The sequence below is a fragment of the Neofelis nebulosa genome (assembly GCF_028018385.1).
Source record: "Neofelis nebulosa isolate mNeoNeb1 chromosome Y unlocalized genomic scaffold, mNeoNeb1.pri SUPER_Y_unloc_1, whole genome shotgun sequence".
Lineage (NCBI taxonomy): Eukaryota > Metazoa > Chordata > Mammalia > Carnivora > Felidae > Neofelis > Neofelis nebulosa.
In genome coordinates, this window is record NW_026691917.1 from 1,470,951 (window position 1) to 1,487,483 (window position 16,533).

Here is a 16,533-nt window from a genome sequence, read left to right on the forward strand (position 1 = left end):
GCATAATACTCTAACAGGGAAAACCTGGAAGTCTCCACCAAAAAGTTGCTTGAACTGATACATTAATCCAGCAAAGTCGCAGGACACAAAATCAATGTACAGAAATCAGTTGCATTTCTATACACCAATCGTGAAGCAAAAGAAAGAGAAATCAAGAAATCAATCCCATGTACAATTGCACCAAGAATCATAAAATACCCAGGAATAAACCTAACCAAAGATGTAAAAGATGTGTATGCTGAAAACTACAGAAGACTTGTGAAGGAAAGCGAAGAAGACACAAAGAAGTGGAAAAACATTTCACGCTTATGGACTGGAAGAATAAATACTGTCAAAATGTCAACACTACCCTAATCAATCTACACGTTTAATGTAATCTCATCCAAAATCGCACTGGCATTCTTCTCAAAGCTAGGACAGCCAATCCCAACATGTGTATGGAACCACAAAAGACCCCAAACAGCCAGAGTAATGTTGAAAAAGAAAACCAAAGCAGGAGGCATCACAATCCTAGACTTCAGCATTTACTACATCAAGACAGTATGGTACTGGCACAAAAACACACACACACAGACCACTGGAATAGAACAGAGAACCCAGAATTGGACCCAGATGTATAGCCAACTAACTTATGACAAAACACGAAAGGGTATCCATTGGAAAAAAGACAGTCTCTTTAGCAAATGGTGGTGGAAGAACTGGCCAGCAACATGCAGAAGAATGAAACTGGACCACTTTCTTACACCATACATTAAAAACAACAACAACAACAACAACAACTACTCAGAATGGATGAAAAACCTAACTGTGAGACAGGAAACCATCAAAATCCTAGAGGAGAAAACAGGCAACAACCTCGTTGACCTCAGATGCTCCACAGGTCTCCAAAGCCAAGGGAGGAACAACAAGCCAAGAGGAGCAACACTCTCCAGTTGCATCCACGTTGCTACAAAAGGCCATATTTCATTCTTTCTCATTGCCACGTAGTATTGCATTGTGTATATAAACCACAATTTCTTTATCCGGTCATCAATTGATGGACATTTAGGCTCTTTCCATAATTTGGCTATTGTTGAAAGTGCTGCTATAAACATTGGGGTACAAGTGCCCCTATGTCTCAGGACTCCTGTATCTCTTGGCAAGGGAATTAAAAGCAAAATTGAACTATCGAGACCTCATCAAGATAAAAAGTTTCTGCACTGCAAAGGAAACAACAAAACTAAAAGGCAACCAACAGAAAGGGAAAAGATATTTGCAAACGACATACTGGATAAAGGGTTAGTAACCAAAACCTATAAAGAACTTAGCAAACTCAACATGTGAAAAATAAGTAATCTGGAGAATTGAGTAGAATGAATGAATAGACACTTTTCCAAAGAAGACATCCAGATGGCCAACAGACACATGAAGAGATGCTCAACATCACTCATCATCAGCTAGATACAAATCAAAACCACAGTGAGATACCACCTCATACGAGTCACAGAGGCTAAAATCAGCAACTCAGGAAACTACAGATGCTGGCGAGGATGTGGAGAAACAAGAACCCTCTTGCACTGTTGGTGGGAATGCAAACCGGTGCAGCTGCTCTGGAAAACAATGTGGTGGTTTCTCAAAGAATTAAAAATACAACTACACTATGACCCACCAATAGCATGATTAGGAGTTTATTCAAAGGATACAGGAGTGCTGATTCACAGGGGCCCATGTACCCCAATGTTTGTAGCACCACTTTCAACAATAGCCAAACTATGGAAAGGGCCTAAACGTCCATCAACTGATAAATGGATAATATAATATAATACAAATTGTATATAAAAGATTATATTATATAGTAATATAATAATATAATAATATACAATATAATAATACAATTAGTATTATTAATATATTAATAACATATATAATATGCACAACACACGCACGCGCGCGCACACACGCACACACACACACACACATATATTTGTTGGCAATGAGAAAGAATGAAATCCTTCCATTTGCAGCAATGTGGATGGGGCTGGAGGGTACTATGCAAAGTGCAGCAAGTCAAACTGGAGGGTATTATGCCAAGTGAAGCAAGTCAGTAAGAGAAAGAGACATATATGTTTTCACTCATGTGTGGATCTTGAGAAAGTAAACAGAAGACCATGGGGTAAGGGTAGGGGAAAAAATAGTTACACACTCTCTTAAATACAGAGAACAAACCTAGGGTTTATTGGGGCACTAGGGGAGAGGGGGAAATGGGTTATTGGGCACTGAGGAGGGCACTTTTTGGGATGAGCACTGGGTGCTGTACGTAAGCAATGAATCACAGGAACCTACCCCCAAAACCAAGAGCACACTGCATCCACTGTGGGTTAGCCAACTTAATCATAAATTATATTTAAAATTTAAAAATTAATAAAATAAAATAAAATACCCTGAACAATAAGAATATATACATAAAAGTACATAATTATACACACCATAATTGTAACTAAGTAAATCAATCAAACATAAATACAGAAAGTGTACTGCATGATTGTAATCTTGGTGGATCCCATGATTACGATGCATGATGATAAAAATTATCCAAGGAATTATAATTCAATTATTACTATAAACCCTGATTCCATTATGATTAGTGAATACCTGTATCCAAAAGTGACACACACCTGATAGAGTTCTTCCAAGCTGTATTTAACAGAGATACTATTCTGGATAGCCCGTACAGCTTCTTTTAACTTTTGCCATGTTTCTTCAGTGTAGTTTTCCAGTGGCAGGGGTTTATCTAATAAATAAATGAAAGTTTAGAGAATAACTGTTTGGGAGACAATGTCAAAATACTAGAATATGTAACATATCCTCACACACTTACAATATAATGAATTTACTTTAAACAAAGCTTGTTGAGGCCATTCAGTGGGTTAAGAATAGTCACTTCAGCAAATGGTACTACGACAAGATACCCACATATGAAAGAATGAAGTCAGTGTCATAATCAAAACATAATTCAAAATGGATCAAAGCCATAAATCTAAATATGAAAGCAAAATCTATAAAACTTTTAGTAGGAAACAAAGGGATAAATCTTCGTGACCTTGGACCTTGCACTAAATTCACACATGACACCAAAACATAAGTGACAGAAGATAATGTATTGGGGTTCATTAAGTTAAAATGTAAAATTTTTGTGGATCAAAGGTAAGGAATAAAGAAAGCAAAACACAACCATCAGGATACAATAAAATATTTTCTAATAACTGGTAACCATGACGCATCCAGAATAAAAAAACTGTTGCAATTCATCCACAAAAAAGAATATCAACCAATTAATAACTAGGCAGCGGATTTGAATAGATACTTTCAAGAACATATACAAACGGCCAAGTAACCCATGAAAGGCTGCCCAACATAGTAATAGATTTATACAAGTCAAAATCATGACATACGACTTTATGCTTAATAGGAAGGATGTAACAAGTTTTTTAGAGGATGTGGAAAAACTAGAACCCTTATACTTCTCTGGTAGGAACATAAAATTGTACGGAGAATGTGGAAAATTTAGCAGTTCTTCCATTAACCATAAAATTACCATATGACCCCACAATTCCCTTCCTAGTGTATATCCAAAAGAATTAAAAACAGGTATTCATACAAAATAGTGTATATAAATGTTCATGGCACTATGTACATCCATATGATAGGATTTTATTTAAGCCATAAAAATGAAGCATTCACACATACCACAACCTGAATGAACTTCAAAAACACTATGCTAACTGAACTCAGCCAGGCACAAAAAAGATTATACAATGAAACATCCAGAAGAGGCAAATCTATAAAGACAGAAATCGGAGAGCTGACTGCCTTGTAGAGAGAGGACAGAAATGACAGGAAAAGGAATGGGGCAGAGAAATCATAATGCTTGTGAACATAGGTTTTCATTTTCTACCTATTAAAATATTTCACAATTAAACTGAGGCGGTAGTTACATAATACCGTCAAGTGCTAAGTGTACAACTGTATACTTTAAAAGTTAACGTCCAATTTATTCTTTGTGAATTTCTCCTCAGTAAAAATATCAGCACAAAATTTGTAAAAGAAAGTCTCAACAAAAAACAAGAAACTTTTATGTTTAAATTACTAAACAAAACTAATCTTGCAAATAAATGATAAGGTTATACTTAAGAAGCTGGCAAAGATAAAGTGAATCTAAAATAAGAAGAAAAATAATACAAAATTAAGCACAAATTAGCTGAGGTAGAAAACAATCAAAACCAAGATGTGGGGCCTTCGGAAGGGAAACTATATAAGCTAATATATAGTATATATAAAATTACATTATATATAATATATATTATATATTAGTTATTAATATCCGTTAATAATTATATATAACTAAATTTACACTATATTTAATATAATATAATTAACATCATTAATACGATTATATTAATCATTATATATAATATATATTAACATATATATTAGGGTTTATATATAAAATACACAAAGTTATGTTATATATAATATATATTATATAATTATAATTACATATATATATATATATATATATATATATATATATATATATAATTAAGTTTATTTTTCTTTGTACCACATTCACTCTCTCACTCTCAAAAAAATTTACTATTATCCAAGAATGGTAACCATTCCTTCCTCTACGCAGAATTTAATACAAACTTTACCCTGAAATAAATGAGTTATTTTAAAAATCTGAAAAGCATTATTAATTATGTCACGGAAAAAGGAATATGAGTGTTGCTTCAAATCCAGTTTATATAAAAAAGTTAGCAAGAACACCTGAAAGTCAGATATCGGATGATGATGATCTACAGAACTATTTCAATATTCCATCCCACTAAAACAGAATATTTTCTAAGTTTATTTGTAGTATTTTAATACATGAGACAGAACAGCAAATGTTGGATATCCTTTATGTAGGAGTATTAAATTTGTAGAGGCACCTGGGTGGGCCACTTGGTTACGCTTCCAACTCTTGATTTTGGCCCAGGTCAGGATTTCATGGTTCATGAATTCGAGTCCTGTGTCAGGTTCTGTGCTGAGAGTGGGAAGTCTGCTTGGGATTCTCCCTCTCCCTCTCTTTCTGCCCCTTTTCCCTGCTTGTGCTCTCTGTCTTAAAATAAATAAACTTAAAAAACAGTCAAAATTATTTAAATAACTTTAAGAGATACTTGATATAGCTCTGCCCTGAGTATGAGAACCCAGATCAAATTAGTAATATTGACTAAAACAATGAAAAACATATGCACAGACCAAAGCATTTCAGTTCCTTAAATTCACCCTAATGCTGAAATATACCAAAAAAGATTGGAAAAAGTAAATTTTTCAATCTATGCAACAATGCATGAGTATAACATGAATTCAAATAATTCATGCTATTTGAAATCTTACTTGGCCACTAAAATAAGATTGCTTTTTGAAACTTCAACAATCTAAAGTCAAACTTCTGCATAATAAATCTAGCATGCACTAGGTTCTGGATAAGGCGAAAAGGTAAAAAGCAAACCACCAAGGGGCAAAATGTTACAAACATTTACTTTTGAAAAGTTCTAGAAAATTTGAGGTCTTATTCATAAATTTTGGATTGTTTGATATTTACTTACAAAACTAGTTTTTTGACCAGAAAATAACTGAATTCAAAAGTTTTTAAATAATATTAATTAAAATTTTAAAAAGTTAACTTTTTTCTTGACAACTAAAGATGGCAACAGGGTTGGAATATGCCCTTAAAACCTGTAACCTAAAAAATGAGAATCTTGACAGGATATCAAAAACATTGGTTTATAAAATGCCAAAATACCATGTGAGGATTCTGTTTTATGAATTCTATATGAAAATATTATATGAAAAATTACGCTAACTCTATAAAAATGGTATGAAAAACCAATGATTATCATGAGTTTTTAATTTTTATATTAATATTTCTTCAAAATGTAAAATCTACTCCTAATAAAGGATCTTACTATGGTTTCACTGTTTATGTCCAAATGCACAATTTTTTACCACCTGTTCTGTAACTTACTAAAAATTTAAATTGTTGCCTTTGGACTCCCCATGTAAGAGCTTTTCTCAGTAATATTATAGATCCACTCACTAAAAAGATGGAAGAGAATGTATTCTACAACGGTGTGGCAACCTAGAGTATTTCAAACAGTAAGGGAGGGCATAAATGTATTTTAGAGAGAAACAAAGTACTGAAGAGTGGAGTAATTTTCCCAAGGTCTCGAGTTACTCCATGGTTAAACTGGGGCCAGGATTCAGGTCTTCAGAGTGTAAAATCAATGTTCCTAATCTTCTAAAAATTAACTACCTCGAAAAATATTAACTGTATCTCTCTGAATTTAAAGTAAGAAAGCAGCAACAGGGTATGAAAAGCTAAAACTGAAATCTTAAAAAAATTATCATTAAGTTACCTTTAAAGTTTTTGATTGCCAACTTCTTGACAGAGCCAGTGCCAAGCATGTTACTGGCAAAACTAGACAGAGTTGTTGGGGCTTTAGTCAAGTCATTGTTGTGATGGTCTGCAGCCACAGAGAAAACCAGCAACTTTCCGTTTTTAAGTTGTTCTTGTTTCTGAGAGGCAGCAGCAGCTGCAGATGATGATGAGTCTTCCTGAGGCATTTTCACATTAAGTCCTATGAAATCCAAGAAAATTCAAGTTTATAATTTTATCTAGTAGAAGACTTAAGAAGTTTTGGTGACAGGAAAAAGAAGCAAAAGGAGATAAACACGAAGAGCATTTAGTAATATTCCTGACCCTTGTTCCTATATTTTACTCATTGTTTTTCTTAACACTACATGGAGGCAGATGCAGGGAGACCATCAGCAGGTAGTCACAACCTCTTGAGAAATAGTCAAAACACTAATGACCAGATGAGGAGATGAAATATTGTGAAAATGAAGAGAATGAAAAAATGAATAATCGTCAAAAGAAAAAGAGGAAAATAACCAAGCACAACTGCTGAAATAAGAAGTGAGTTTCAGTACAGCATAGTGGCAAATGACAAAATGGTTGTAAAAGTGTTTTGGAATATGCAAGGGCAAACATGGGAAGGAAACACAAGAGATTAGAAAACAAGAGGAAACTGGGAAACAGAGGGGAAAAAATGAAAAAGAGAGAGACAGAAAGAGAACACAATGTAAATACAAACTGCAAAAGAAAAAAAAAACGTACAAGGCACCTGTATCAGAATATTTCACAACCTCCTGCAACACAGAGCTTACCCGAGGGGGGGAAAAGAAACACAAACACAAACACAAACCACAGAAACAGCTAAGAGAGAAATCAATGAGACAAGAAGTGAAGTACAGAAAGTCAGAAAAGCCAGAATATAATACATTTGTTTACTCTGTACCACTTTACATCACGGTTAGCTATACAGACGTTTGTAATATACAGCAAATAAGAGACAAAGCTCTGCACTCTCATGGAACATTCACTATAAAGGTCCAGAAAATCTAGCAAGTATGATACCCAAGGTGCTAAATGATAAAATAAATAAAAACACACACATGGGTGGAAAGAGTTAAGTTTAATGAAGGATTAAAGGTAAGAAGAAAGTCAAAAAGAGGTATGTAAGAAAATGAAGGGGAAAGCCTGTAAAAGAAAATAAAAAGCAAGGCAAATTAGCTACATAATGAATTAGGCACAAATAAACAGGGATTTTAAAAAATCATGGATATTTTGGATATCCCTCCGAAATCACGGAAAAACATGAGAGAAGTTTAGGGAGGGGGGGGGGGGGAGAGAGAGAGAGACAGAGAGAGAGAGAGAGAGAGAGAGAGAGAGAGAGAGAGAGAGACAGAGAGAGAGAGAGACAGAGAGAGAGAGAGAGAGAGAGAGAGAGAGAGAGAGAGAGAGAGAGAGAGAGAGACGCAACGGTAGAAATAGGCAACATATATTCACACATAATTCCGGTTACAAAGTCGACGCTACAAGCCTCCTGACTGCTAGAACTAAAACAGCAACACGGCACCCTTACGATCAAGGCATAAGAAACCAGTAATAATTTACACATTTTCTGGTTGTTTGGTGCAAAGTACTTGCCTCTCTGAAACCGGAGAAAGTACTCAGAAACGACGGTTGACGTCACCCACAGCCTCGCCGTCTCGCGATGCGACACCTCAAGATGTCTCCACCGGAAATGACGGAGTCCAAAATTCTGATTATGACGTTCGCTTGCGTAGCACAACTACCCTCTGCGCTGCCAGGCAAAAGAGAAAAGGAGCTAGAGCCATGTCCGGAGAAAGATATTGTAGAGAAATACAAGATCAATTAACACTGCGTGGAAAAAAACATTTTTTTTTTTAGGAGATTGCGGTAGATCGCTTAGCCCTCAAATGTATGCCGTTATTTAAATAATCTGAATGTGGAGCATAAATGTATCAATCTTGTATATCCTTTCCTTGGGAGGCCAAGTCGTCAAGCCGTTCCATCCACGGCCTTTAAAGCAATGTATAAAAGCTGTCAGAAGCTGTCAATGACGATGTAGGGAAAAATAACCATTAACCAGCTTTATTAAAGCTATAAAGTTCTTACGGAAGGAATTATTTTTTTCTGATTAGTTTTTTTGTTGTTGTTTTTTGTGGTGGTTTTTTTTTTTTTTTTTTTTTTATGCTGTAAGTCCTGGTACTTTTCTTTAAATTAACCTCTATGTAGAATGCATAAAGTGAACATTATTAATTTTGGTGTAGATGCATAGATGAAAATGAATTTCTCTTCTTAATTCTATTTTGCTGTAAGGCTTAGCTCATATTCTGAGTTATTCCATTCCCCCTTGCACATCTGTGAATGGCTTTTGGTAACTGGTACTTTCACCTTTTATATTGCTACATTGTGTTGCTAAATCCTCCAAATTAATGAAAGTTAATACATTTAAACAAGCCTTAACTAGACATATGTCCACTACGGACATCTACTTATCAAACATATTTCAATTACTGTGAGGTACACCAGACTAATATTATACATTATATTAACTAACTGGAATCTAAATAAATTTGTAAAAAAATATTTTTGACTACCTTTTTTCACCTAACTCATTTGTGTGTGTGTGTGTGTGTATTTTACTAAGCTTAACAATTCTATCAATTATTTAAATGCCTTCAGGCCCACTCTCCTTTGTAGCTGCAGAGGAATTAGTATAATAAACAATAACACAGTGCCAAGTACTACATTAAGTGCTTCCTTGAAGTTAGTTCGTTTAATGTTGTTGCCAATCCTATGAGGTGTAGAAACACTAATTATTTCAGTTCTTCACTAGAACTTGAGAGAAGTGCAAGAAAGTTAAATAGGTTACTTTTGTTTATAGTGTGATGGAAGAACATTTACCTGTTCTTACAATACTGTAGAAAAACCTTGATTTTTTTACATGTAGTGATGAAAAATTATGACAGCAAGGGCAGTACGAAATATGAGATTCATAAGCACTTTTGTGTCTTCTATTACCATGTACATACTCATTCCATAGAATACTACTTACTACAATCAATATTTGCTAAATGAAGTGAATCATTCAGCCTTAAGAAAGACGGATTGAAATACTGATCCCCATGATTCACAAAAAGTAAAAAAGGGGCAGATTGTAAAACAACTGATTTTGCTTTAAATCTACTAGAAATGTTTGGCTACTATCTTAAAGCATTAATATTAATGTCCCTTAACAATGACCTGTTGATCTTCTTTATGTTTAGATGATAGAGGTAGATATTGGAGAGTTCCGTAAATGAGTGTTCTCCAGAAGGATGAATTTGCAAGATTTAAATAAAGGTTACAGTGAGTCAACAGTATTCTCCAGTCAGGGATAGACATGTTTCTATCCTTGGACAATTATTCTCATATTTTCAACAATTTACCTTAACTTACTTTCAGTAAAGCAATGTATCGCTCTAAATAGTGAGCTTCATTTCTTCTCTGACCAGGTCAAAGAGAGAATAAAATGCCACTTAAACTGTCTCTTTCCTCAGAATCCAAACAAAAGAAAGACACCACCATCTTCCTCTTCTTTGTATAATTAATAAATGGTAAAACTCTCGCTTCCTCTTAACGAAATCTAAAATATGTATATTTTCCGCTTCCAATTTTAACAGATGTTGGTAAGCTGCAACATGATTTTGAGCAAGAAACAACTATACTACCTTGTACTAATTATATAGTTAGGTAGAAACTTGATTTTTCTTTCTATGCATCGTATATATGCCCATACTCTCCAGAAATCCTACAACCAAGTTTGTTTTTTTGTTTTTTTGTTTTTTTAATTTTTTAATTTTTGGGACAGAGAGAGGCAGAGCATGAACGGGAGAGGGGCAGAGAGAGAGGGAGACACAGAATCGGAAACAGGCTCCAGGCTCCGAGCCATCAGCCCAGAGCCCGACGCGGGGCTCGAACTCACGGACCGCGAGATCGTGACCTGGCTGAAGTCGGACGCTTAACCGACTGCGCCACCCAGGCGTCCCCCAAGTTTTTAATCCTTTGGGAATCTTATCAGGTTCTTTTATCTGTTATATACTGCCACAATTACATAACCTCTTTGGCTTGCTGATATTATCAGAGTATCTTACCTCCATGCTCTGTCAGATTTACTATAATCGAATTATCTGCCACCTAAGTAATAGGATATTTTGATCCAACCTTTTTTAGTAGACCAACACAAACACCCATTCATTAATCTTTCCACCACACTCTAGTCTTACACTCTTTGGCCACAAAAGAATCTGACAAAACAGTACTAATACTGGTTCTCAGTTTGACTTATCCAAGGTGGGAAAAGACATAGTTTGGACTATCAGCCACTTACCTCGTGTAAAAGATTCCAGAATAAGTGAACTTCATAGTCTTTATAAATGTTCCCTTGTGAATGGTCATTGGGTATCTGTATCAAGGGTAACTTCAAATTGTATATATATATATATTTTACTTTTTATCAGTTTGTAGAATTATTTTGAATGGGTACGTAGGCTTTGTTTGGAATGATGAAATAACTCTGTGAATGCATAGCGGTTACTGTTGTTCAACATTTTAAATGTACTTGATGCTACAGAATTGTACATTTAAAAATGGTTAGGACTGACATCAATATCATGGCTGAATAAGTCATCTTTTGGTTTTGTTCTCTTCCCTCATTCACAAAAAAAACTGGCATCTATCCATACACAAAAGTGCTTCTGTAAGAGACATTGGATCCCCCACCATATATCAAGGGACCCAGGAGGGTCTTAATTAACCAAGTGTCAGGCAATATGCAGACAGACCTCAGACCTGGCTATAGTCCGTGTCCCGTGAACTGCTTTAGCTAAAGTTCAGGACCCTGAAAAACACTGTCTTAGATAAGTGATCACAGGAAAGAAACATTTATGGAAGGCCAGAGAAAACGTTGTACCACATACTTAAACAAATGAAACACAGGTTTGGATATATTAGAGAGGGTAAGAGGAACAGATTATATCTCTTCTCCCCCAACGAACTCAGTGTAAGACCAAGAAAAGAATGAAACCATGGGAGTATATACTCAGTTTCCCCAACTTTGTGGGATACTGCCAAAGAGCCTCATTTCTCTTTCATCTGATCCAGCGTACTGATTCACGAGCTTTTTGGTGAGCTGTTTGGAAAAACGTTGGCAGGATGACAGAACACTGAAGGTATTAAAGTGACGTGGATTCGATTGACCACACCGTAGACTCTATCAAGAAACAATGCTCGGGGCGCCTGGGTGGCTCAGTCGGTTGACCGTCCGACTTCGGCTCAGGTCATGATCTCACAGCTCGTGAGTTCGAGCCCCGCGTCGGGCTCTGTGCTGACAGCCCAGAGCCTGGAGCCTGCTTCTGCTTCTGTGTCTCCCTCTCTCTCTGCCCCTAACCCACTCACATTCTGTCTCTGTCTCTCTCAAAAATAAATAAACATTAAAAAAAAAAAAAAGAAACAATGCTCATGGGTGATGATTCACCCACAAATCCTCAACTGGCCCAAAGGAACCACCAAGCCTCTGCATACCTCACCCACACCCACCCACCACTAGTGGCCGGCTTCTTGTGTATGCTCCCGATAAGAGCACCATACGTTGCAGACAACAACTGAGTATGTGCAGAACAGAGCTCTGATTCTACAGACTTCAATGAACCAAACCACTAAGTGGAATTAAGCATCATGCCTTTCGGAAAACAAAAATGAAGTTTTTTAAGCCCAAAGTCTGGTTGGTGGTAGGATCAAGAAAAGGCATACAATCTTAAGAAGCCAGCCTTAGGAGGAATAGGGAAGATGGCAGCGTAGGAGGACACTCGGCTCACCTCATCCTGCTGATCACTTACATTCCACTCACATCGGCCTAAATAACCCACAAAACCGCCAGAAGACTAGCAGAATGGACTCTCTGGATCCAAGCATGGACAAGAGGCCCAAGGAAGAAGGTAGGAAGGGTGGAGAGGCGGTGTGTGCTACACGGACTGGTGGGAGGGAGCCCGGGCAGTGGAGGGCAGCCTGCCTGGCAAGGCAGAGCCCCTGAGTCTGGTTTGCAAGAGTGGAGGGGCTGGACTGTGTGCATTCTGACAGCCAGGAGGACTTAACATCTGGAAGGTTAAAAGTCAACAGCTCTGCTCTCAGAGAGCGGGGAGGGTGAGAGGGCACCAGGAAGGAGAGTTGCTGAGTCCAGGAAGACAGGGCTCAGCTCAGTGGGGAACAAAGGCACTGGCAAGCACCATGTCCCTCTCCCATCCCCCAGCCGAAATTCCAAAGGGAACCAGTTTCCATCACCGAACTTGCTTGCACCCACAAATGCCCAATGTTGTGCTTCTGTGGATCCATCTCTCTGACTGGCCTGCCTCTCTTCTGGTGCTGCAGGGCCCGTCCCACAGGGAACCACTGACAGCAAAGTGCGCTAAGCCTGCCCCGCCTGCCCCTGTGCACCTCGTGGATCCACCCCAGTTAAGACGCCAGATCCCCCTGAAGCCTGGCAATGTGCAAGTAGCCCAGACAGGGGCACCCCACTCCACAGTGAGTCCTGCCCCTGGGAGAGGGGAAGAAAAGGTACACACCAGTCTGACTGTGGCCCCAGAAGTGAGCTGGGGATAGACAGCGGGTCTGACTGTGGCCCCGCCCACCAACACAAGTTACTCCCGACAGCACAGGGGAAGTGCACTGCAGTTGGGAGCCACCGCAGGGACTGCCCAAAATGACAAAATGGAACAACTCTCCTCAAAAGAAATTCCAGGAAGTAGTGACAGCTAACGAATTGATCAAAAACGATTTAAGCAATATATCGGACAGTGAATTTAGAATAATAGTCATACAATTAATCACGGGGCTTGAAAAAAGCATAGAGGATAGCAGAGAATCTACTGCTACAGAGATCAAGGGACTAAGAAATAAATAGTCATGAGGAGCTAAAAATGCGATAAATGAGGTGTAAAATAAAATGGAGGCGGCCATAGCACGGATTGAAGGGGCAGAGGAGAGAATAGGTGAAGTAGAAGATAAAATTATGGAAAAAGAGGAAACTCTGAAAAAGAGAGAGAAAAAAATCCAGGAGTATGAGGGGAGAATTAGAGAACTAAGTGATGCAATCAAACAGAACAATATCCGTGTAATAGGAATTCCAGAAGACGAAGAGAGAGAAAAGGGGCTGAAGGTGTACTTGAGCAAATCATAGCTGAGAACTTCCCTGATCTGGGGAAGAAAAAAGGCATTGAAATCCAAGAGGCACAGAGAACTCCCTTCAGACGAAACTTGAATCAATCTTCTGCATGACGTATCATAATGAAACTGGCAAAATACGAGTATAAAGAGAAAATTCTGAAATCAGCTAGGGTTACACAGGCTGTGACTTACAAAGGGAGACCCATAAAACTGGTGGTAGACTTATGTACTGAAACTTGGCAGGCCAGGAAGGAATGACAGGAAATCTTCAATGTAATGAACAGAAAAAAAATTGCCCCTGAGAATCCTTTATCCAGCAAGCCTGTCATTCAGAATAGAAGGAGAGATAAAAGACTTCCCAAACAAACAAAAGCTGAAGGAGTTCATCACCACTAAACCAGCCCTACAAGAGAGCCTAAGGGGGATTCTGTGAGAGAAATGTTGCAAGGACCACAAAGTACCAGACACAGCACTACAGGCATGAAACCTACAGACATCACAATGACTCCAAACCCATATCTTTCTATAATAAACACTGAATGTAATAGGACTAAATCCTCTGACCAAAAGACATAGAGTATCAGAATGGATTAAAAACAAACAAACAAACAAACAAACAAACAAACATCTATTTGCTGTCTACAAAAGACTCATTTGAGGCCTGAGGACACCCTCAGACTGAAAGTGAGGGTATGGAGAACTGTCTATCATGCTACTGGAAGTCAAAAGAAAGCTGGAGTAGCCACACTTATATCAGACAAACTAGACTTTAAATCAATGGCTGTACCAAGAGATGAAGAAGGGCGTTCTATAATAATTACAGGGTCTATCCATCAGGAAGAGCTAACAATTACAAATGTCTATGTGCCGAATACCGGAGCCATCAAAGATATAAAACAATGAATCACAAACCTAAGCAATCTTAGTGATAAGAATGTGGTAATTGCAGGGGACTTTAATACTCCACTTACAACAATGGATAGATCATCTATACACAGGATCAATAAGGAAACAAGAGCCCTGAATGATACATTGGATCAGATGGACTTGACAGATATATTTAGAACTCTGCCTTCCAAAGCAACAGAATATAGTCTCTTCTCGAGCGCACATGGAACATTCTCCCAGATAGATCCCATACTGGGTCACAAAACAGCCCTTAATAAGTATAAAAGACTTGAGATCATACCAAGCACACTTTCAGACCACAAGGCTGTGAAACTTGACATCAACCACAGGAAAAGGTCTGGAGAACCGCCCAAAGCATGGAGGTTAAAGAACACCCAACTAAAGAATGAATCGGTCAACCAGGCAATTAGAGAAGGAATTAAAAAATATATGGAAATAAATGAAAATGAAAATACAACAATCCAAACCCTTTGGATGCAGCAAACAAAGGCAGTGCTGAGAAGAAAAAAACATGGCTACCGAGACCTATCTGAAGAAACAAGACAAAATCCCGAATACAAAAAGCTAACAGCACGCCTAAAGGAACTAGAAGCAGCACAGCAAAGACACCCCAAACCCAGCAGGAGAAGAGAAATAATAAAGACCAGAGCAGAAATAAACAGTATAGAATCTCAAAAAACTGTAGGGCACATCAATGCAACCAAGAGTTGGTTTTTGAAAAAAATAAACAAATTGATAAGGCTCTAGCCAGGCTTCTCAAAGAGAAAAGGGAGATGACTCAAATAGATACAATCATGAATGAAAATGGAATTATTACAACCAATCCCTCAGAAATACAAGCCATTATCAGGGAATACTATGAAAAATTCTATGCCAACAAACTGGACAACCTGGAAGAAATGGACGTTTTCCTAAGCACCCACACACTTGCCAAACTCAAACAGGAAGAAATTGAAAGGACCCATAGCCAGCAAAGAAGTGGAATCAGTGATCAAAAGTCTCCCAACCAATAAGAGTCCAGGACCAGATGGCTTCCCCGGGGGATTCTACCAGACATTGAAAGCAGGGATAATACCTATCCTTCTCAAGCTTTTCCAAAAAATAGAAAGGGAAGGAAACCTTCCAGACTCATTCTCTGAAGCCAGCGTTACTTTGATTCCTAAACCAGACAGAGACCAAGCAAAAAAGAGAGAACTACAGGCCAATATCCCCGATGAATACGGATGCAAAAATTGTCAACAAGATACTAGCAACTCAAATTTGACAGCATCGAAAAAGAATTATTCACCGTGATCACGTGGGGTTCATTCCTGGGCTGCAGAGCTGGTGCAACATTCGCAAATCAATCAATGTGATACATCACATTAATAAAAGAAAAGATAAGAACCATATGGTCCTGTCAATCGATGCAGAAAAAAGCATTTGACAAAATACAGCATCCTTTCTTAATAAAAGCCCTCAGAAAAGTCGGCATAGAAGGAACATACTTAAACATCATAAAAGCCATTTATTAAAATCCCACAGCTAATATCATCTTCAGTGGGGAAAGAGGGCATTCAAGGGTCCTGGAATCACAGCCACACCCCTTCTCTCAGTCCCAGATACTGACACTCATTCATAAATGAACACACACACACACACACACACACACACACACACACCACACGTACAAACACACTTCCCCCTGTGGCTATCTCCAGTTGTGACTTACTCTCCTTCCTCTGCCTCCTTCGGTATCCCTCTGGTCTCTGTCTGTCTCTTTGTCTCTGTGATCATTTTCTTTTCGGAACGCTTCCTCCCACCCCACCTCCGTCTCTCTTTCTCTTTCTCTGTCCAGTCCTTGTACCGTATGAGTTCATCTGGGCTCCCGTGTGCCGTGCATGTCCATATGGACATAGTAGGCTGCTGACGGCACAGGGCTTCAGGGGAACACGCAAAGAAACACACAAGTAACAGGGGTCAGAGCACAT

At 38.1% G+C, this 16,533-nt stretch overlaps 1 protein-coding gene across 1 annotated transcript in view; it reads right to left on the reverse strand.

The window, feature by feature from the left end:
* LOC131503562 (cullin-4B-like) overlaps positions 1-8,156 on the reverse strand; it is a 142,447-nt gene extending 134,291 nt beyond the window's left edge. The window contains exons 1-3 of the mRNA XM_058715011.1: positions 8,075-8,156; positions 6,441-6,662; positions 2,655-2,770 (exon numbers count right to left, since the gene is read on the reverse strand). Coding sequence (XP_058570994.1) covers positions 2,655-2,770; positions 6,441-6,648 — 324 coding nt within the window. The 5' untranslated portion in view covers positions 6,649-6,662; positions 8,075-8,156. The remainder of the gene's footprint in view (positions 1-2,654; positions 2,771-6,440; positions 6,663-8,074) is intronic.
* Positions 8,157-16,533: the final 8,377 nt, after the last annotated feature.